This window comes from Lonchura striata, chromosome 3, assembly GCF_050655825.1.
Source record: "Lonchura striata isolate lonStrDom1 chromosome 3, ASM5065582v1, whole genome shotgun sequence".
Classification (NCBI taxonomy): Eukaryota; Metazoa; Chordata; class Aves; order Passeriformes; family Estrildidae; genus Lonchura; species Lonchura striata.
The window spans coordinates 53,763,627-53,781,547 of record NC_140705.1 but is presented as its reverse complement, the minus strand read 5'-3'; the positions used below and the strand labels follow the sequence as shown (position 1 = coordinate 53,781,547).

The window sequence follows — 17,921 nt, the reverse complement described above, 5'->3', positions numbered from 1 at the left end:
TGCCCAGTTATGGTGTTCCTTGGTCTGTCTACACTTACCTGGCCTAAATTCATTGTTTTGTGGCTAATTTGGTTTGTACTTGCTAAGTTTTCATTAGCACTATACTTTCCTATCTCTAAAATGATCCACCTGGTGAGGTTTTCTTCTTTTTTTGTCTATTCAGCATGAAGAAACTAGTTAACCATATACTAGCCATTACATTGTATAAAAAGTTATTTATATCAGGTTATATAGGTATCAGGTTATATAGATATCTAAAAAGTCATGATTTAGGGTATATTGATATTAGGTTATATAGATATATTAGGTTATATTGAAATCTTATAACTCAAACCATATAAGCACCTTGTAACTTTCGTCTAAGTTATATGGGCATCAATTTGCACACAGTTCTTCTCCTTTAACTTGCCACAACATGAAGCACATCAGTACTTAGTAAAGTAATCCAAATCTATTTTTTCCCTTGTAAATGTAATGAATGGTGTTCATTACAGGAATTGTTTTTAATGGCTTCCTTCTGGAAGACTTGGAGTGCTTTGTCTTGCATCCTTGATGTTTCCAATAAAAAAAAAGTATCTCTGGTGCTGGGTCAAGAATATTAAATCTGGTAAAACACTGCAATAACTATATTTAAGAATGAGTTTTATGCTTGGGGGCTCTGTTTTGTACTGAGATAAGCAGGCAAAAATCTCATCAGCTGCAAAGGTCAGTGTCTGAGTATCAGAGGTCAGAGCTGACTGTGCCATCTGGAAATGAGAGAATTGCACTACTCCCTGTAAAGCTATTTGAAGAGTGAACTATTTTGCAAGTGGAAATAGATGTTAATAAGATTTTAATGGAGTTTGAGTGTGTTGTTAGTTGAGACCTTAATAAAAATATGGGTTTTCTGGGGATGATGAAACTGTTGGTGAGTAAGCTTGCTATTTAGTAATCTGAAATGCCTGAAAATTGCTTCAAGTGACTGTGTGTTAGCAGTACCTTACATTTTCTAGGAGAAAAAAAGAGATCTCCTTTAAGATCCTTGTGAAAAACAGCTGCATTTTTCAAATTTTAAGTACATAAACTGGACACCTGAAAACAACAATGAGAAGTTACTAGAGAAGTAACCTATTTTCTGCAACTGCAGTAATAGCTTTTTTTTTTTCATATTTATTTCCTACTGATAGTTTTTTGTAAATCAGTTTTCTACAAGATTTCAAAGTTTGTAACATGGGGCATTTGAAATACTTCTAAAATAATTTTTAATGAGTCTATAAATGTGGCATTAAGTATATTTAAAAAGATCTCTCAGCTCAGATTCCTTATATTATTACTAAGACTGATTACTTTTCCCCTTCTCTCTGTTCTTCTTGGTCTTAACATTTCCACCTCTGCATTGCTATTGTGGAATATGCAACAAATGCTTACTGAGGATAAGTTTGGAGAAGGGTTGAATTTTGTGGAAGGTCACAGCAGAAAACCCATATTCTCGTTCTTGTCAACAGATATCTAAAAATAAAAATATTAATTGGCAGCCTATTTTCCCATATGCTTTGAATTTTTTTTTTTTTTTTTCTCATCTACACCAAGCCTGTGGTATGAAGACTGTCATCATTATCTTCAAAAGGTCCTGTTTGTGCCTTTTTGTACCCAGGGGAAGGTTCATACGAGAGACAGAGATGAAGATGCCTGAAGCCATTGCTGTGCAGATTATGCACCAAATACTGCTTCACCAATATCTTTATCTGGTGCAGTATGCAAGGCAAGAAACTCTAAACCAAGTGAAGTTAAAAAAGGATCTGATCCAGCTCTGTCAGCTGGAGCTTTAGCAGTTGTTCTCTCTGAACCTGATCTCTCTGTCCTAACCCACAGAAATGTAATTGTGGCTATGAACAAATGTAGATGGCTTTGAAAAGGTTTGCAGTCTGAGCAAGTACTGGGGATAGGGAGTTGATTGAGTCTGATGAGGTAAGACAAGGAATCAGTGAGTGGAGTGGGAGTGGCGTAGCACTTGATTCTTGAGGAGCTCAAGCATTGCTGGAGCTGGGGTTGAGCTGGGCAGCTGAGAACGGGCCTAGAGCAACACAGATAGTGGAGGAGAGAGTCCAAGTTCACAGCAGAGTGGTGAGGTTTTTGTGTGAATATTTCTCATCAGGATCCCCTAGTCACTGATGTTGAACTGTCTCAGAAGGCTTTCACAAGAAGGCATGGCAGTACTGCTGTTCAAAATTAGAAGTTACTGTATTGGTTTGTTGGTGAGGGGTGGAAAGGTCAGGCCAGGAAGAGCCTTGCAAGAAAAGCTACTTATATTTGGTGGAGCAAAGCAGCCCTGTGACCAGAGCCTGAAGGGCAGGATGCTGTCTGAGAGTTAATGGAGTGTTTGTGATGTACAGCAAATGTTCATAGGACCCTGAAAATGGCCTTGAGTGCTCTGTGCTTAGTGTCAGCTCTGCATTTCAGGACACAGGCTTCTCTTCTCAGAGACAGAATTTAGTCTGGAGAAGGTAACAAGCCTGGCTTTTATAGAAGGATTGGAGTAGCTCTGCCCTGTCAGTGTGGCACAGAGCCACAGCATGTTGGAACCTATCCCACCCCAGCCTGCCAGGGCTCCTCAAAGTGCATGCTTGTAATGTATTAGTCTGTTAGCTTGTTTTCATGGTGTGTGGTGGTGGTTAGATTTCAGCTGAGGTGGATCAGTGAGAGCAGGTTGTTCCAAAGGTAAAAGGCCACCCAAGAGCTGCTGAGCAGCTCCACAGGGTTAAACTGAGTGACGATAAGCTGAAATTTGACCTCCTTCAGGCAGCAGTTCATGTGTCCAGAGTGTATTTCTGAGAGAGACCCAGTCTGCTCTGAGCACCTCCAGCTGAAGGAGGAGGGAAGGCTGGTCAAGGGCTGGGATGTCTGTACTGCTTTGATCACACTCAGCACCCCAGCTGCCTGATGGGGACACTTACTGTGACTCCATGAACATCTTTCTGCAATAATAAGTGCTGAGTTTGCAAGCAGCACAGGTCACACATGGGACACGCCTGTGAGAGGAAGTTTAGGAACTGAGTAGCTACACAGAGAAGTTGTATTTACTGGGTAATGTGCACTATGAGCATGATGGTGTTATTGCCATTGATGCAAAATCTGATCAGTCCTTAATGTTTTTGAATTTTTTTCCCCTGAGCTTTCAAGTAAGGGCAGGTTAAGCAGTGGTGTTGAGGTGCACATTAGCTCGGTGATTAATTGTAATTTATTAACTTACACTTGGATCAGAGAGACAGGGTGTGTAGAAACTCAGACTCCTTCTATAAGGCTCTTTACTTTTAAAGGCAAAGTCCATATGGTTAGTATTTCTCATCAAATAATCAAGCATGTCTGGTGTGAAAGGATTTGTGACTTGGACACACAAGGAGCTTATCTTCAGAGAGAAAGGCATAGCTGTTTTACCTAGAGGCAGCTGACGAGCGTCAGTTGTCCTGAGATAAAATGTAAGGATGAGAGACTTTCATTTTAATACTATATAAACTTGCCAAGTCAGCTAGATAGGAAGGTAGGATTTAATTTACCGTGTTTACATTGTGATAAATCCACAATGCTCGGTCTTTGATATGTTTTTTTCTCCAAGAATGAGTCATATTTATTACTTAACCCCAAACTGTGTCTTCTTTTTTAGAATGAGGAGACAGATTCATACAGTACTTTGAGGCTCTTCCTGAAATACAAAGAAATTGCTATTTCTTAATACAATATTGTTACAGCAGTAGTTTAGAAAAATATTATGGAAAATCATCAATGTCCAGTCTTACCTCTACAAAAAGTAGGGATAACTCTGAAGTTAAATCAGCTACTACTCATGTAATCAACTGATAATCTGAATCAGTTTGTATCTTTTAATTTAGTATATTTAACTGTAAGGGTGATATATAACTTCAATGACATCATTAAAACCTGTCACCTTTTTAAGCTGAATTCTTTACTAGGTCAGTGGCCATTTTTGCCAGTGACTTAATAGGTCAAAATGACACCTAGAGGTTTCAGCTTGTTGGTTTCTTTTTTGTAGTTGCTTTACTTAAGATGAAAGATCCTTTTGGAAGCTTTAGCATTATATGTTTGGCAAGGTGAACCAAAAACCACTGACATCAAACTATAAAAATGGTAAGCATTCAGTCAAAGAGGTGGCAAGATAGAAACAAATAGTTTCTATGGTCTTTATTAAACATTTGGACTTGCCAGTTTACTTCACAAAGTGTAACTGCAGTAATTCTACTACAGTTAGAATTACTGCTGGTCAGTGATGACCAGCTGTAATTAAGGTCATAGATACCAGAGTAAATATTAATAAAAAATAAAAGCAGAATAGCAAAGGGAAACAGTAATTGTACTGTCAAGCTGTAAGAATTTACTCAGGCAGAAAGGCAAATTAAAGAATTTGAAAAATTCTTTAAGTGATGATTCTGGGAAGACATGTGCCATGAATTTTGTGGACCTGACTCTTGAGAATTGAATTGAAGGTATATGTAATGAGGATTACTAGAATTTGGATTCATTTTTTCCTTTTTAAGACTGACTCCTATGCTGTTCCAGATTGGGAGATACCTAGAGCAGAAATATTAAATTAAAAATACATTTTAGATACTAAAACTAATGTGTAATATCTTGGTTTGCTTGTTGCCAGTGGTTTGCTTTGATACTTTGACACAATTCATGGTGTCTTCATGCACATTAATACATTCTGTATCTTAAGATATTAACCAAAAAATTCTTTTTGATTTATGTTTATAGCCGTCGGTCTGGACAGTATACAATGAACCATGACCATTCCAAGAAGATTCCTGATGGAGCATCATTTGACCGCTCAGGATCCCAGGACTCCTTGGATGAACTGTCTATGGATGACTACTGGAAAGAACTTGAAAACATCCAGGAAACCAGAGGAAATAATAACGAGGAACGAGTAGCACTTGTAGTAAAAGAGCCAGATGGTAATGAAATCTGTTCTGTCAGTGTTCATCAGTTTGCTGATTTAAGGGTTTTTCTTCAAGTCTTATTTCAAGACATGGCACCTACCTAATGCAGATCAAAAAAGGAGGTCACTTTCCTGAACATCTGCTTTGAAAATTCTGTTGCCTCTGATGCATATCACCAGAAATGGGCAGTGCTCTTAAAGGCAGTTTTATTAGAGACAAGTAAAAGGTTGATTTTTCTTTGAATGGTACTTGCAGAATATCACAAAGGTGCCTGTGCTTGCAAATCACAACTGAGCTCTTTGCAGTTTACTGTTGAACTAACTTACCCTTTCACTCTCTGTGTATGTTGTTCATTATTGTAGCTATTGTGGATAGAAACCTCACGCTTTAGAAGACAAGCCAATGATTAACCGATTTAAGTTTAGTGAGTAACTTTCTATGCTTGTAACTGTTGTGATTGTTCACTTGTACTATTTGTGTTTCTCAGAAGCATGAATTATGGGCCACTCCTTGGGGCATAGTCTTAGAGGCTGGGCAATTTTTTTTTTTTGTTTTGTTTCGTTTTGTTTTCGTGTCCTCTTAGATAAAAGAGGAGTAATGTCCTTAATTTCAATTTTCGCTCAAAAATTATTTTTTAACAATGCAATAGCTGCCTCTCTCCCATTCTTAGAGACCCACAGTCTCAGTAAATTAAAACGATCAATTTTGCATTATGGAATGGCCTCCATATGAGTGAGAAGAATGTGCTCCATGAGCTTTCAAAGGGAATTGCTCTTCTGCCTCCCTCAGCACTTTGAAAAGTCATTGCTCTGAAGAGCATAACAACGAGGTCCCTGGAGAAAGCAGCAAGGCTCCCAACTCTTGTGACTGGCAAGCTGGGGGGTTTTCTGATGGAGTCATGGGGCTTTGTCCAGAGCAGCAGAGCCCCCTGTTGTGCAGTACACAAGCCTCTTCTCTTACTGCAGCTCATTGGTGCGGCTGTGCCTTTAGGCTTTGCACCCCCAGCCCCACCATTTCCACTGGGTTTATATGTGGCCTTCTTCCCCCTGGTTACTGCAGCTGACTCTGGCGTGAAGCCCGAGTGAGTCAGCACAGCTGAGTTATCAGCTCCAGCACGTGTTGCTGTGCCCCACACCTTGCCTAATGTGCAGCCCCTCTCTTGGGCACGAGGATTCCTGAACATGTGGGATGCTGCAGCTGGCTGATGGACCTGCCTGATATTCAGCCAGGCAAAGGCAGGACAGGGGAGAGAGCTTGCTCACAGCTGCTCTGGGACATGGGTGTAGCCCTTCTTTCCAGCCCTGATAACAAAACCTGAGAGTTTTGTCAGAGGCTCAGGATGTGGCTGCACAGCCGTAGCAAAATTCATACTTAAATTTTGGTGTTTGTTTTCTGGATGCTGTTAATATTAAGGTACCCACTTGGATGTGCTCTAGGCACAATGGTAAAATAAAAAAAGCAATAGTGAAGTTGACATGCCAGCTTTGGAGTATTTTTAGGTATCTGATAAATGGAAATATTGCTTGAACATTTGAGAGAATTGTTGGCATTCAGCACAACCTCAACTGCTACAGAGACAGAACTTAGTGTTTATAGAAAATATCATTAGGGTGATACAGATTTCAGAAGCAGAAGTTTTGCCATTGGTGACAATATTTAATAGCTTTCTTTTCTTTCATGTGCAGTGATCTGTCAATAAAGGATACCTTATCAGCTCTAAGACTAAAGCAAAAATTGTTCTGTGGGCTGTCAGCAGGCTGGAGATCATGTCATAAGAATTGATGAAAAAATAGCATTAATCTGGTTCATGTAGGCTGGTATGTCCTTTGTTAAATTGAGCTAGTGGAAGGTTGTAGAATTAATGTATCAAGAAAAGTGGGCAGAACCATGTCAGTAAGAGAGCTAAAAAGAGTGAGCATTGAACTAAAAATCAGTGGAGCAGCACTGATCTGGTTTTCAGGCTTCCCCATACACATTTTTATTCAGGTACATTTATAAAATGGTATATGATTTTAATGGAAGTGCTGTAGATTATTATAAAGATTTCCACATAGCAATCTGTATTGGATTAACTACTTTAAAAGCTTTGATATCCTATATCAAACCTTTTGAGACTCCTTAGAAACAATAGCTTTTTTCTGAGTCATGAGAGTGTAAGTAATTCTTAATTGTATATCCCCTTGGTACTTTTCTGTGACTTATATTAACTGTGCCATGTCATTAAAATCCAATGTGCTTGGCAGTACTAGAAAGCCAATGTTTCTGCTTTTTTCTCTTCAAATTGCTCAGAGGGAGAACTGGAAGAAGAATGGCTGAAGGAGGCAGGTTTGTCGAATCTGTTTGGAGAGAGCTCAGGCGACTCCCTGGAAAGCATGGTGTTTTTATCCACCCTGACCCGAACCCAGAAAGCGGCGGTGGAAAAGCGAGTAGAGACTGTCACACAAACCATGAGGAAGAGAAACAAACAGCACCAGATTCCTGATGTCAGAGATATCTTCAGGCTACAAAATGACTCAAAGGGAAAAGTGAGTTCCTGTCGGTTGTTTTGTTTGATTCTGGCAGAGAGAAGAGAGGGACACGTACGGATGGGGGAAGAGCAGAGTGGCACATGAAAGGGATATTTCCAAAAAATTTGTGCCCAAGTTCACTGATTTCCGAGGGCATTTTTCACTGAATTTTCAGGGATGGTGTTTGTCCAGATTCAACATCACATTAAGCAATTTTAGTATTTCTAAAGAAGTATATTGGCCTCATCTTACTTAAAGGTGATGAATAAAACAACTGCTCATTTTAATTAGAATTATTTTTCACATGGATGTGAAACTCATCACAACAATCACCCAAAGTGCTACCACAAGCCTACCTTTGAATGGTTACCTCTTACTTACTGGTGCTTTTGTTTGTTTATTTACAAAAAAGGGGGAAAATGGGGCATTAGCATAACCTTCTTGGTTTTGGCTAGGTTTTTATGCCTATCAGCTTGGGGTGTAAACCCCTACTAACTTCCAGGGCTATGTGTGTGTTAAACTGTGTATGGGAAGTTACTCTGACAGGCCCCGAAGGGTCCCAGTTTCCTGTCATGGGATATTGAAGACAATTCCTTTCCCATATACAGGAAAGGGGAAGGAGGGAAATGGAGACTCTGATTAGAATTCCTTTTCCATGGAGAGGGATGTGTGTCTTCTCTGCTCCCTCAGAGCACTGAGATCTTCAGCCATGAGACCTTATGGCATGACTGGGTTATCTGACCTCAACTCTGTCCCTTGTTCTCACTGCTGACACTGCCTTTCAGTGCAGTGGTTGTGATGATGGAAAGCACGGTGAATTTTGATGGGATTTAATTTCCTCCTTCCCTCAACAGCTTCCTCTCCTTCAGCAACTCCTTCTAAATTCAGTTGAAGTGTAGTGGGGGAAGTGGTGTGCTCTGGAGGCACAACTTCCTTTTCACTGTTCTGCTTTGCCTGTGGTTGCAAAAGAGATATTAACTCCATAAAGGCTCCCTGGGATCTGATTTGTAATTGACTCTGTCTAAAAATTATAAGATCTAATAGCAGAGCAATTTAGGTAAAATATCATGTAGCTTAAAGCAGTATAATTTATCTTTTTTTTCTTTTATTTCAGTAAAGCACAAGAAATATTAATGTTCCTACATAAGTAAGGACTACAGTAAGCTACATACTCTAATGTTTGAAAATCCTACGTCACAGTGTTCAATAGCTTTTCTTCTCTTAAACTACATGTTTTGATACTGAAGACTCTATTGACAAGACAAATTATTTTAGGTATTTAAGATGTATAAAACAAATGGTTGTTTATTAAATATGGAAATATTGCTGGGGGAAAAATCCTTCTAAACTTGTCTCCTTGACAGAAACAAAGTAATGCAAGTATAGGTCCTCAAACTTGTACTTCATTCCTTTCTCCAAAGCAAGATAATTGTTCAGAAATCATTGCTTCTGGTTATTCACCAAATTTGTCACCAAAAGGCTGTGGGAAGTAGCTTCCGCTACCTCCCTAGGTAACTTGTCTCACTGCTTTGTTACTCACCCATCATTAGAAAGCTTTTTATGTAACAAAAGAGGACTGAAGCCACCTGCAGCTGTATGAAGTCATTCCAGTTTAATAATAGCCTCTTAAAATCCTGTAGTCTCCCTTCATCTGGAGGAAAGCAGGAGGAAAGGTGAAACAATAGTGTTGATGTTTTGCATCAACACAACAATTGTGTTAATATTTCTCCTGAATTTCCTGCTATATTCCCAAAGAAAAGCTAGGCTTTTGGTACCTTGACAGCTTCCCATTCTGCTTCTGCTGCTTTGTGAACAGACATAATTTTCTCAGCAATCATGGTAACTTCTTCCTCCTCTCAAGATACCCGATTTAAAAAAAAAAAAAAAAAAAAAATAGGTGAAAATACAGATTGTGCCAGTTGGATAAATCTTTAAAACTTGCATTTGTCTTTTCAGTAAGAATGGAGTTATAAATTGATTAAGTAAAATACAAGTAGAAACACAGTGTGCTAAATATTCATTGTTAATTTGTGTTGCAAAAAAGTAAAAATTGTATGTGTGTAAAAATGTATATGAGTCTACATATACCCATTTATATGGACATAGATTTTCTACATGTTCTGAAATATTTTGTCAATAGTTGGTGTCATCCAATTCACAAAATGCCAGATCTTGAGACTGGGTAGGGCAGTGTTACAGAAAGGAGAGGATGGTTCTAATTCTTTCCCATTCTTCATCTCTTCAAAGTGTCCTGATTTTGTTGTTGGAAATCTAAGCTGTAAACACAGATAATGTCAGGCTTCCCTGCAAAAGGAATGGGATTGCTCGCTAGGGGAGGAACCATTTAAGCTTTTTCAAGAGAAAGGAACTTGGTCTAAGTCAGTCAAAACATCTCCTCCAGATTCCCATTCCATATCCTTTCTAGTGCAAACTACAGCTTCAGGTCAGACTGCGTTTTCTTATTCTTGGCACTCTGGAAAATAGTCATTTACCCACGTAGCCTTCTAGGAAGAAGAGGAATTGACTAATTACTTCTTTTAATTACCTAGGTTTCAGATCCCCTTAGACTTTGGCAAGGGGTTTTCTGTTGAAACACAGAGATGTGTTTTTGCATACCCCTGAGTTGCAGAAGTGTGTGTTTTAATCCCACACAGAGTCAAAAGAGTTTCTACAACCATGCACTAGATTTTTATAGCCGTGCATATTTATTGTTCCTTTCTTAGGTCTGTGATGGAAGTGAACCTTCAACTGTGAGAACAAGTGAAAACAAAAATGAAACACATGATGGAACAAAAGGTAATGTCAAATTTCTCTCTATTTTATTTGTTTTTCTTTTGGTTGATAGGTGTTCAACTACACAGGACAGTACGTATTTTAAGTAACTTTTCAGCAAAATAAAATTATAATGAGTAATCTGTTCTGGACTGAATTGTTGGTGTGTAAAATTTGAAGTGTGCCTGTAGGTCATATCCTTTGAGCCACCTGAGAAACCCTGTTTATTATCAGGGATCAAGCTGTCTGAGAGAAATCTTCTCTTGTAGCTTATGCTCAGGTTTTTTCTGATGCTTAATTTATCGCTTCTGGTCTGTCTCTGCTGTACAGTACGGGAATTGAAGGTCTATGCATAAACTCATCAGTGCATACAAAAGAATAAAACCACATGGACTATAAGCAATAATAAAAAAAGAGAACCGGCTGGACTCAAGCATCTAAAAAATTGTGAGAACTGGCTATATACCTGTAGCTTAAGGGAAAAACAGGGATTAAAGAAAAAAGGTTGTTTACCTTTTCAAGGAAAATGGAAATGTGTGCCTAGGTTGTGTTCAGTGGCATGTTCTCACAAAAGAGAGGTGCAGTATCCATGGAAGACCCTTTCCTCTCACTATAGGATAGTACATCACAGAAGTTCCTTAGCTGTCAGTTTGTGTTTTGAGAGTATGATTTCTGATGAAAGACTTTGACAGAGCTTTCTGCTCTTCTTCAGGTCCAATAGTAAAAGGATAACTGTCCTGCCATGTTGGGTTTCTTCAAAGTAAGGGTTGCACTGTATCTGTTGTATCACCCTACCTACCCTTGTAGAAATCAGATTATTTAAGTTTTAAGATGCTGCAGTGTTTTTCTGCTTTGTTTATATATTGGGGTTTTTACTTCTTCTGGAGGACTGGATAGCACATAGATGTTACGTTGAACCCTATACCCACACTGAGCAGGCAGGTCAAGTTACCTATTTCAAGTTAGTTAGCTGTAATTAAGCCACCAAATAAAGTTCTGCTTCAGTTGTAGAATACCGACCAGTAGTATTTTGGAAAAATTGTTACTTTATAATTAGACTTGGAAGACAGCAATGGACAATACAGAATGTGCATGGCAGTTGAAGTGGGAGACATGACTATAAACCAGCCCTGAATAACACTGAATCTGTGTGTTTCCAGAAGTGTGTATTTCCTTCCCACCCTCTCAGCAAACCTCACTCCAATAAGAACAGTAAAAAAATTGGGAGGACTGCCAGACTGCTGGTTCAGCACAAGGGAAGGAAGAGATGCCTGGTGCTTGTGTCAATAAACTTCACTGTAGGATTCAGAGCTGGAAAATTACCAAGCAATTATTACAGAGTTTTTATCACATCTGGTTCTTTCTTTCCCCGTGGCCCTGATGAACTCTTCAAAAATGGGAAGTTCTGAAACGCAAATCCCATATGCTAGCTCTCCTCAGCACAGATGGTGATGTGGATGGCAAATGCAGCCTGCTCACATCCTGATAATACTCCTGCTCTAGTCAACGTGCTACAGTGGGCTCTGCTCCTGAGATTGGAGCAGGAAGAAAAACTCAGTTCCATCTGCAGTCAAACCATGCAAGCTTGGTGGTGTTAAAAACATGCATCTGGTTCAATGCTGTGCTATGATCTTTCCTCCAGAATAAGTACATTAGTGTTAAGCAAACAGTGAATGAATTTAAGGCAAAAAGTAAACAGTGCCTGATATTTCAGAGGTACTAAATATTTATGAAATCCAAATCCAAGGGCATTATTTTAAAATGGAAACCCTGTTTGACAGAGAAGTAGTCCCAGTTTTACCTGAAAAAATATGAACGTCATCTTAGACATTAAGGACAAAAAGCCTAAATTGAGACATTTAAAAATTGTTATAGTAAAAAACTCTTTTTGGCCATACTGCAGAGGTGATAACTGTTCCTAATGGGATATTTGAATGCATTCCCAAGTGCTTCTGCCAGACTGAAGTTGTTAGTAGTTTGCCTTTAGAGCATGCTTGGGCTATGTGAACCCGTTCCCATTTCTCCTTTCTAACCAGTCCAACACACCTTTTTTCTTGACTAAATAGTATAGTGCCTTTGTTTCATGTAGGTATGAAGTGTGTCTACAGGAAACAAAAAGAAAATTCAGAGTAATTTACTAAGCTCTAAAAAGGTATTATCATTTTAACAATCCATGACACTCACTAAAGGCCTGCAAAGCTAGGAATATGTTCAATAGATACAAAAGAAAAGAAGTAATTTTCTTTGGAATCCTGTGAAAAGAGTAAATAACTGTGTTAGTTAAGACCACTCAAGAAATAAATAGGAAATAATAAAACATATGAAAAGCTAAATACCTACTAGCTTAAGTAGGGTAGTAGCAAAAGTCAGTTTACTATGACTGTGGTTATTTTTCTGAACTTAGGATTTGCTACAGGGGAAGAATAACAGATAAAATATCTGTATAAGAGCAGATTCAAAACATAATCTAGAGAATGGATGAACAAATTGTGTGTACTGTGTGTAATATGAGGGTAAAGAGCAGTAATGTTTGCTTCTTATAGGGAGAAAAACTGTAATCTGGTGTTTTTTAATTAAAGAGTTTGGTTTTGCTTTTCATTATACATGATAAATGAGGATCCTATAGCCAAAGTAATGCTGTCAGTGAAATGATTACAAGATTTTTTATTTTTAATTTATAACCATCTATGAACTAGCATTTTAGAGAAATGCTTTGTCAGTCAAAGAAAAATTAAGTCATAAATTAAGATCTGTCAGCTTAGCTCCGTTGTTGTATACTCAAGAGTCCCTTGCAAAACTGGGATGTAGCACAGTTGATACTTGCAATGTTTCCTAGTTTTATTCCTGAAGAATTCCCATAATTTTATGTAATCTTTAAATAGCTCTGTGAACTAAGGGAAGGGTACAGAATTAATGTAAAATATGGTTTCCACATCCTCATAGACAATATTTGCATTTTTCTGTATCACATTTGCATTTCTCTCATTAAATATAGCATGTGGTTGACAGGTTGGCAGAGCACCAAGGCTGCTTCCTCTTACAGCTGCTTACTAGCTCAGGAATGTACAACAATGGCAGCAAGGCTATACAACCAAGAAAAGACTCCCCACCACAGCAACACTTCTAGAGCTTTAAAATGTGCAGAGCATTACTGAGACATCTGCTTTACATGACACCTTCGTATGACCAGAGGACTGAAATAGGAGCTACTGCTTTTTGCTTGTTAACATCAGATCTCTCCTAGGCTGGTGGGAAGTATGTAGGTCAGGTACAGGCCACATTAGCATGACAAAAGTTTTGGGGGGACGGGAAACTCTTTTCATTCAGTATGGATGCATTGAAGAGTTTACATGATATATACAGATATACCCAACGATGCCAAGAATCAGAGTCAGGGATGAATTTGACCTTGGATGTGTTTGCTTCCTGAGGACTTGGATATCTCTTTACCAAAAGGAGCAGCTCTAGTTTCAAGATCAGCTTAAACTTTAGCGTATGCCCTAGGCATTTTGAGGTTTGTGGAAAGTGAGCAGAAGCCACTCTGGAAAAAACAAGTGATGAGTAACACACAACTGACAGAACATGAAAATGTTCTACTTCTCACAGCATTGCTTAGTTGTAAGTAGTGTCAAAGTATTAACTCAAATCCACCTCTCCCTGAAAGTGTCTCAGCTTAGGTAAGTACTTTGATGTGGGAATGGTTGTGTAAAGCATGGTGCCTTACCAGAAAGTGGCTGTGGTGGTTTCAGCCATTTGCCTGTCAGGTCCCCTGAGTCTTGCCCTGGCTGACTGAGGTTCTTTTCAGGACTTGATCTAAATAGTGTCAGAGAATAGTTTTGTGTTTTTAAATAAGATGTAGATATAACTTAGAAAAATTGTCGAGTTGCTGTAATTTTTTTTTTAACTTCCTGCTTCATATGTTGTTTGGATTGTGTGCTTGCAGCTCAGTTCTATTACAGACCACTGATACCATGGGTGTAGATCAGCACTTCCTTGGCTCCTCTTAATCAGCCTCTCTGCAGGCTTTCCCCTGCTTCAGAATCAGCTTTTGCTGTACCTGTAACTTTTTTCTGGGAACTTTTTTTTGTCTTGGCTTAAGGTAGTTACTCTAGGCCATACAAAAATTCCTCACAACAGTGTAGAAAATTAGTTTATTATGTTGCACAACAGTCTTACACCAAAACATATGCATTGCTCGTGGTTCTCCTTCAGAACTCATGTCCGTTTCTGTCCACTTTTCCTACACTTGTGGTATATTAGCTTTGAACAGTCTCGTGTGAGTAGGAGCCAGTGGCAGAATCATGGTCCCAGGACTAGGGAAGTGATTCTTCCTCTGTACTCAGCACTGGAGAGGCTACACCTCAAGTTCTGTGTCCAGTTCTGAACCTCTCAATGCAGGAAGAACACTGACGGTCTGGAGCATGGCCAGAGGAGGGTAACAGACCTGGTGAAGGGTCTGTAGCACAAGTCTTATGAGGAGAGGATGAGGGAGCTGGGGGTGTTTAGCCTAGAGAAAAGGAGGCTCAGGAGACTCTTACCCCTCTCTACAACTGCCTGACAGGAGACTGTAGCCAGGTGGGGGTTGGTCTTTCTCCAGGCAGCAGCAGGACAAGAGGACACAGCCTCAAGCTGAGCCGGGAGAGGTTTAGGTTGAACATTAGGGAGAAGTTCTTCACAGAAAGGCTGATTAGATATTGGAATGGACTGCCTAGGGTTGTTGTGGATTCCCTGGAGGTGTTTAAAGAAAGACTGGACACACCACTTAGAGCCATCGTTGACATGGGGATGTCTGGTCATAGGTTGGACTCCATGATCTCAAATGTCTTTTTAAACCTTATTTATTCTGTGACTTTACTCTTCTGTAGTATGGAAACCTGCTATGATTCTGCGATTCTGTAATAATCTTGCAAGAGAAACCAATTCCCTGATATATCCTTTTGGATAGATATCATGAGAAGGATGATGGAGAGATTGAAAGCTTTCTTAGACTTATATGTTTTCTAGTAAATACTGGTTTTTACTGTATTATTTTCTTGCTTCTTTCACAATATATTTTAACTTCAGACAGTGGTTGATTTACTGTGAAATTGGGAAGCTTCTTTTTCTAAAAGCAGAGCGTCCTCTCCCTTTTTTGATTCTTTATTCCTTTAACAAAAAATATTCTAAATTTGTCTAGTGTTTGATTCCTTTAAGGAACAAAGAAAGAGAAGTAAGGCCATTGTTGTGTACTTAGTCCTTCTCTGTATCATGGAAACATGTCAAAACTGTTTTGAGGAATCTAGACTCTTCAGACTGAGGTGAGAACAGGAATAATGGAACAAAGATAAGGTCTGTGTACTCCCTGTTATTTCCAGATGTTAATGCTTTGGGTCACAGAGGACATATTCTCTATTGCTTTTGAAATTTTAGCAGCTGAACAATTTGCTGATTTGTTTGCAGGATGTTACAGACTTTTAGACTAGAAATTGATGACAAGAAACTTCTGATGCCAAAGCTCTTTGGCTTTGCAAGATTCTGGGAGTCTGCTGTTTGTTTAAGGTGGATTGCTCTATCTTTTCATAATAGATAAATAGTAGAGAAAACCCCATTCCTTGGCAAAATTATTTAAGAAAACCTACAAAAGTTGAACACTTGTCAATAGCTAAATTTTCCACTGACATAAAAAATACAGGATTAGTGACTTTGCAATCAGAATGTCCATTGCTTGCACAGCATTAATTTCTACTTGGTTTAAAACTTATGTACTGAGTGGTGCTCAGTTGTGCTGCTGTTGATTTTTAGCCTTTTTTTATGGTGTTTTCAGGTCCAAAGTTCAGTCTTGGAACAGATGAACAGAAGAGCCTGCTTGAAGACATGCCATCTTCAGACACTGACATCAATTTAGAGATATCATTTTCAGAACAGGCAGCTAATCTCAAAGAGAGCTCAGCAGGCAAAATGTACAAAGGTGGAGGGGGTGACACTCTTCTCCCGGTAGGTTTCTTATTTATTCCTCTTTATTTTTAGCTAGAGGTACTGTTTAGGTGATATTTAGCTGAGACTGAGTGAATTAGATTTAGAAGAACATTGTCAGATTTAGCTTTGTAGAGATAGAAGTTCTTAAGGTAAATGATTTTTGGGAATAGTATGCTCAATAACATGAGAATAATTATATTTATGCCTGTTTATGTACTTGTGTGTCTGCAAAAACACGCTCTATATGTAAGCAAAAATGAACTTCTAATATTAAGCTGGACTAAGGCTTAGTGGTGGTTGTACCACTCTCGTTGCTTCATTTGTTTGCATCCCCTTTTTGTATTATCTGAGGGAGATGCTTTACCTCTAATAAAAAGCTCTGCTGTAATATAAAAAGGGTTGGTGGATTCCCGTAGAAACCTTATGCAGTTGTCTGATGTGGGTAGGTGAAGGGTGAGAATGAAGAACAGAATTGTCTATAGAATTTAGAGGTCTGAAGTCAAATGGCAGGAAATTAAAGATTAATTTGAACTCAGGTTTTTTTTCCAACTCTTAATAAAAAAAGGCTCTTTTGGAATGAATCCAGAAAAAATCAAAAGAAAATCCTCTAAGGGATTTTGTTATTGATCCTCAGAAATCTCTCTTAGGATCTTTCTCTGCTTAACATTTCATGAACATGCAAAATGTACATATAACTAATGTCTGCTATGAAAACTGTCTTGTTGTTTTTGGTTTTTTTTCCTAACACTGTATGCAAACATGTCTGAGTAAACACAGTTTCTGAAATAATGTTTCCCTGTTCTTCAAACACTTAATTTAGATAAGGACTTGTGCAGTTCTTCAAGTAGTAATTACCCCATGTATCCTAGTTTAAACATTATAAACCAGACACTAATGGATATTTAGAGATGGATTCTAAAGTGTTTGAGTCGTGTTTCTCTAATGCAGCCTATAACAAGGAGATAAAAGCTGTGCTCTAACTTCTGTATATATGCATAATACATACATTAGCTCTACTTCTGGCCAGGGATGTGAAGGATTGCTCAAAGACATGGCTATGGGATTTCTTCTTCAGTTACAAAAGGAGCTGCAAAGTGATGGGAAAAGGAAGAGAGTTACTTATTTAAATCTGTAATATATTGGTTGGTCCTTTATCGTCAGCAGCTATTTTTAAGCAGACGTGTTTGTGCAAGTCAATGAAAGTTCAGGGTGGGGAACTGGCTACTCATCTACCTTTTGTAAATTATGTTTATGTTTTAGCCTGTGCCCTTGTAGTCATGTACCATAACCAGCAATTCAGCTCTGCTATTGCTGGGTTTGCACAGGGTAAGAAAATAATTCATGAGTATAATGTGTCTTTCCAAGTGGAAGAAAGTCTTGTCAAGCTTCCTGCTCTGAGTCATGCATACTTAGAGGCCTGCAGGTGAGAGATGGAGTTAGAAAGTTCAATGAGTTGGGAAGTCTCTCACTCTTTCAACTAAATTCCTTATATCGATCTCTGACTGCAGCCTCTGAATATCTAGTGCAGTAGAAAGGAGCCATGAATAAGTATCCCTGTTCCCTAAATTTATTATTATTTATATGGCAGCAAAATATTTTATTTTGTTTGCACAAATGCAGAAGGATTTCTATACAAATTGTATATGCACAGGATTGTTCATGGACAGCCATTTCCACCACTATCAACTGGAAAAAGATGTAGAAGGTGGAGCGGGAGTATATGGTTGCAAGCAGGACAAATGACAAATACAGA

General features: G+C 38.6%; 1 protein-coding gene across 3 annotated transcripts in view; it reads left to right on the top strand.

Moving 5' to 3' along the window:
- ARHGAP18 (Rho GTPase activating protein 18) overlaps positions 1 to 17,921 on the top strand; it is a 91,998-nt gene that overhangs the window by 48,654 nt on the left and 25,423 nt on the right. For 2 of the 3 annotated variants that reach the window (XM_077782212.2, XM_031504375.3), the window contains exons 2-5: positions 4,750 to 4,949; positions 7,224 to 7,459; positions 10,165 to 10,237; positions 16,017 to 16,186. In XM_077782212.2, coding sequence (XP_077638338.1) covers positions 4,750 to 4,949; positions 7,224 to 7,459; positions 10,165 to 10,237; positions 16,017 to 16,186 — 679 coding nt within the window. Of the gene's footprint in view, positions 1 to 4,749; positions 4,950 to 5,296; positions 5,359 to 7,223; positions 7,460 to 10,164; positions 10,238 to 16,016; positions 16,187 to 17,921 lie in introns of those variants that run through there. The other variant, XM_021547115.4, reaches the window with a different exon arrangement.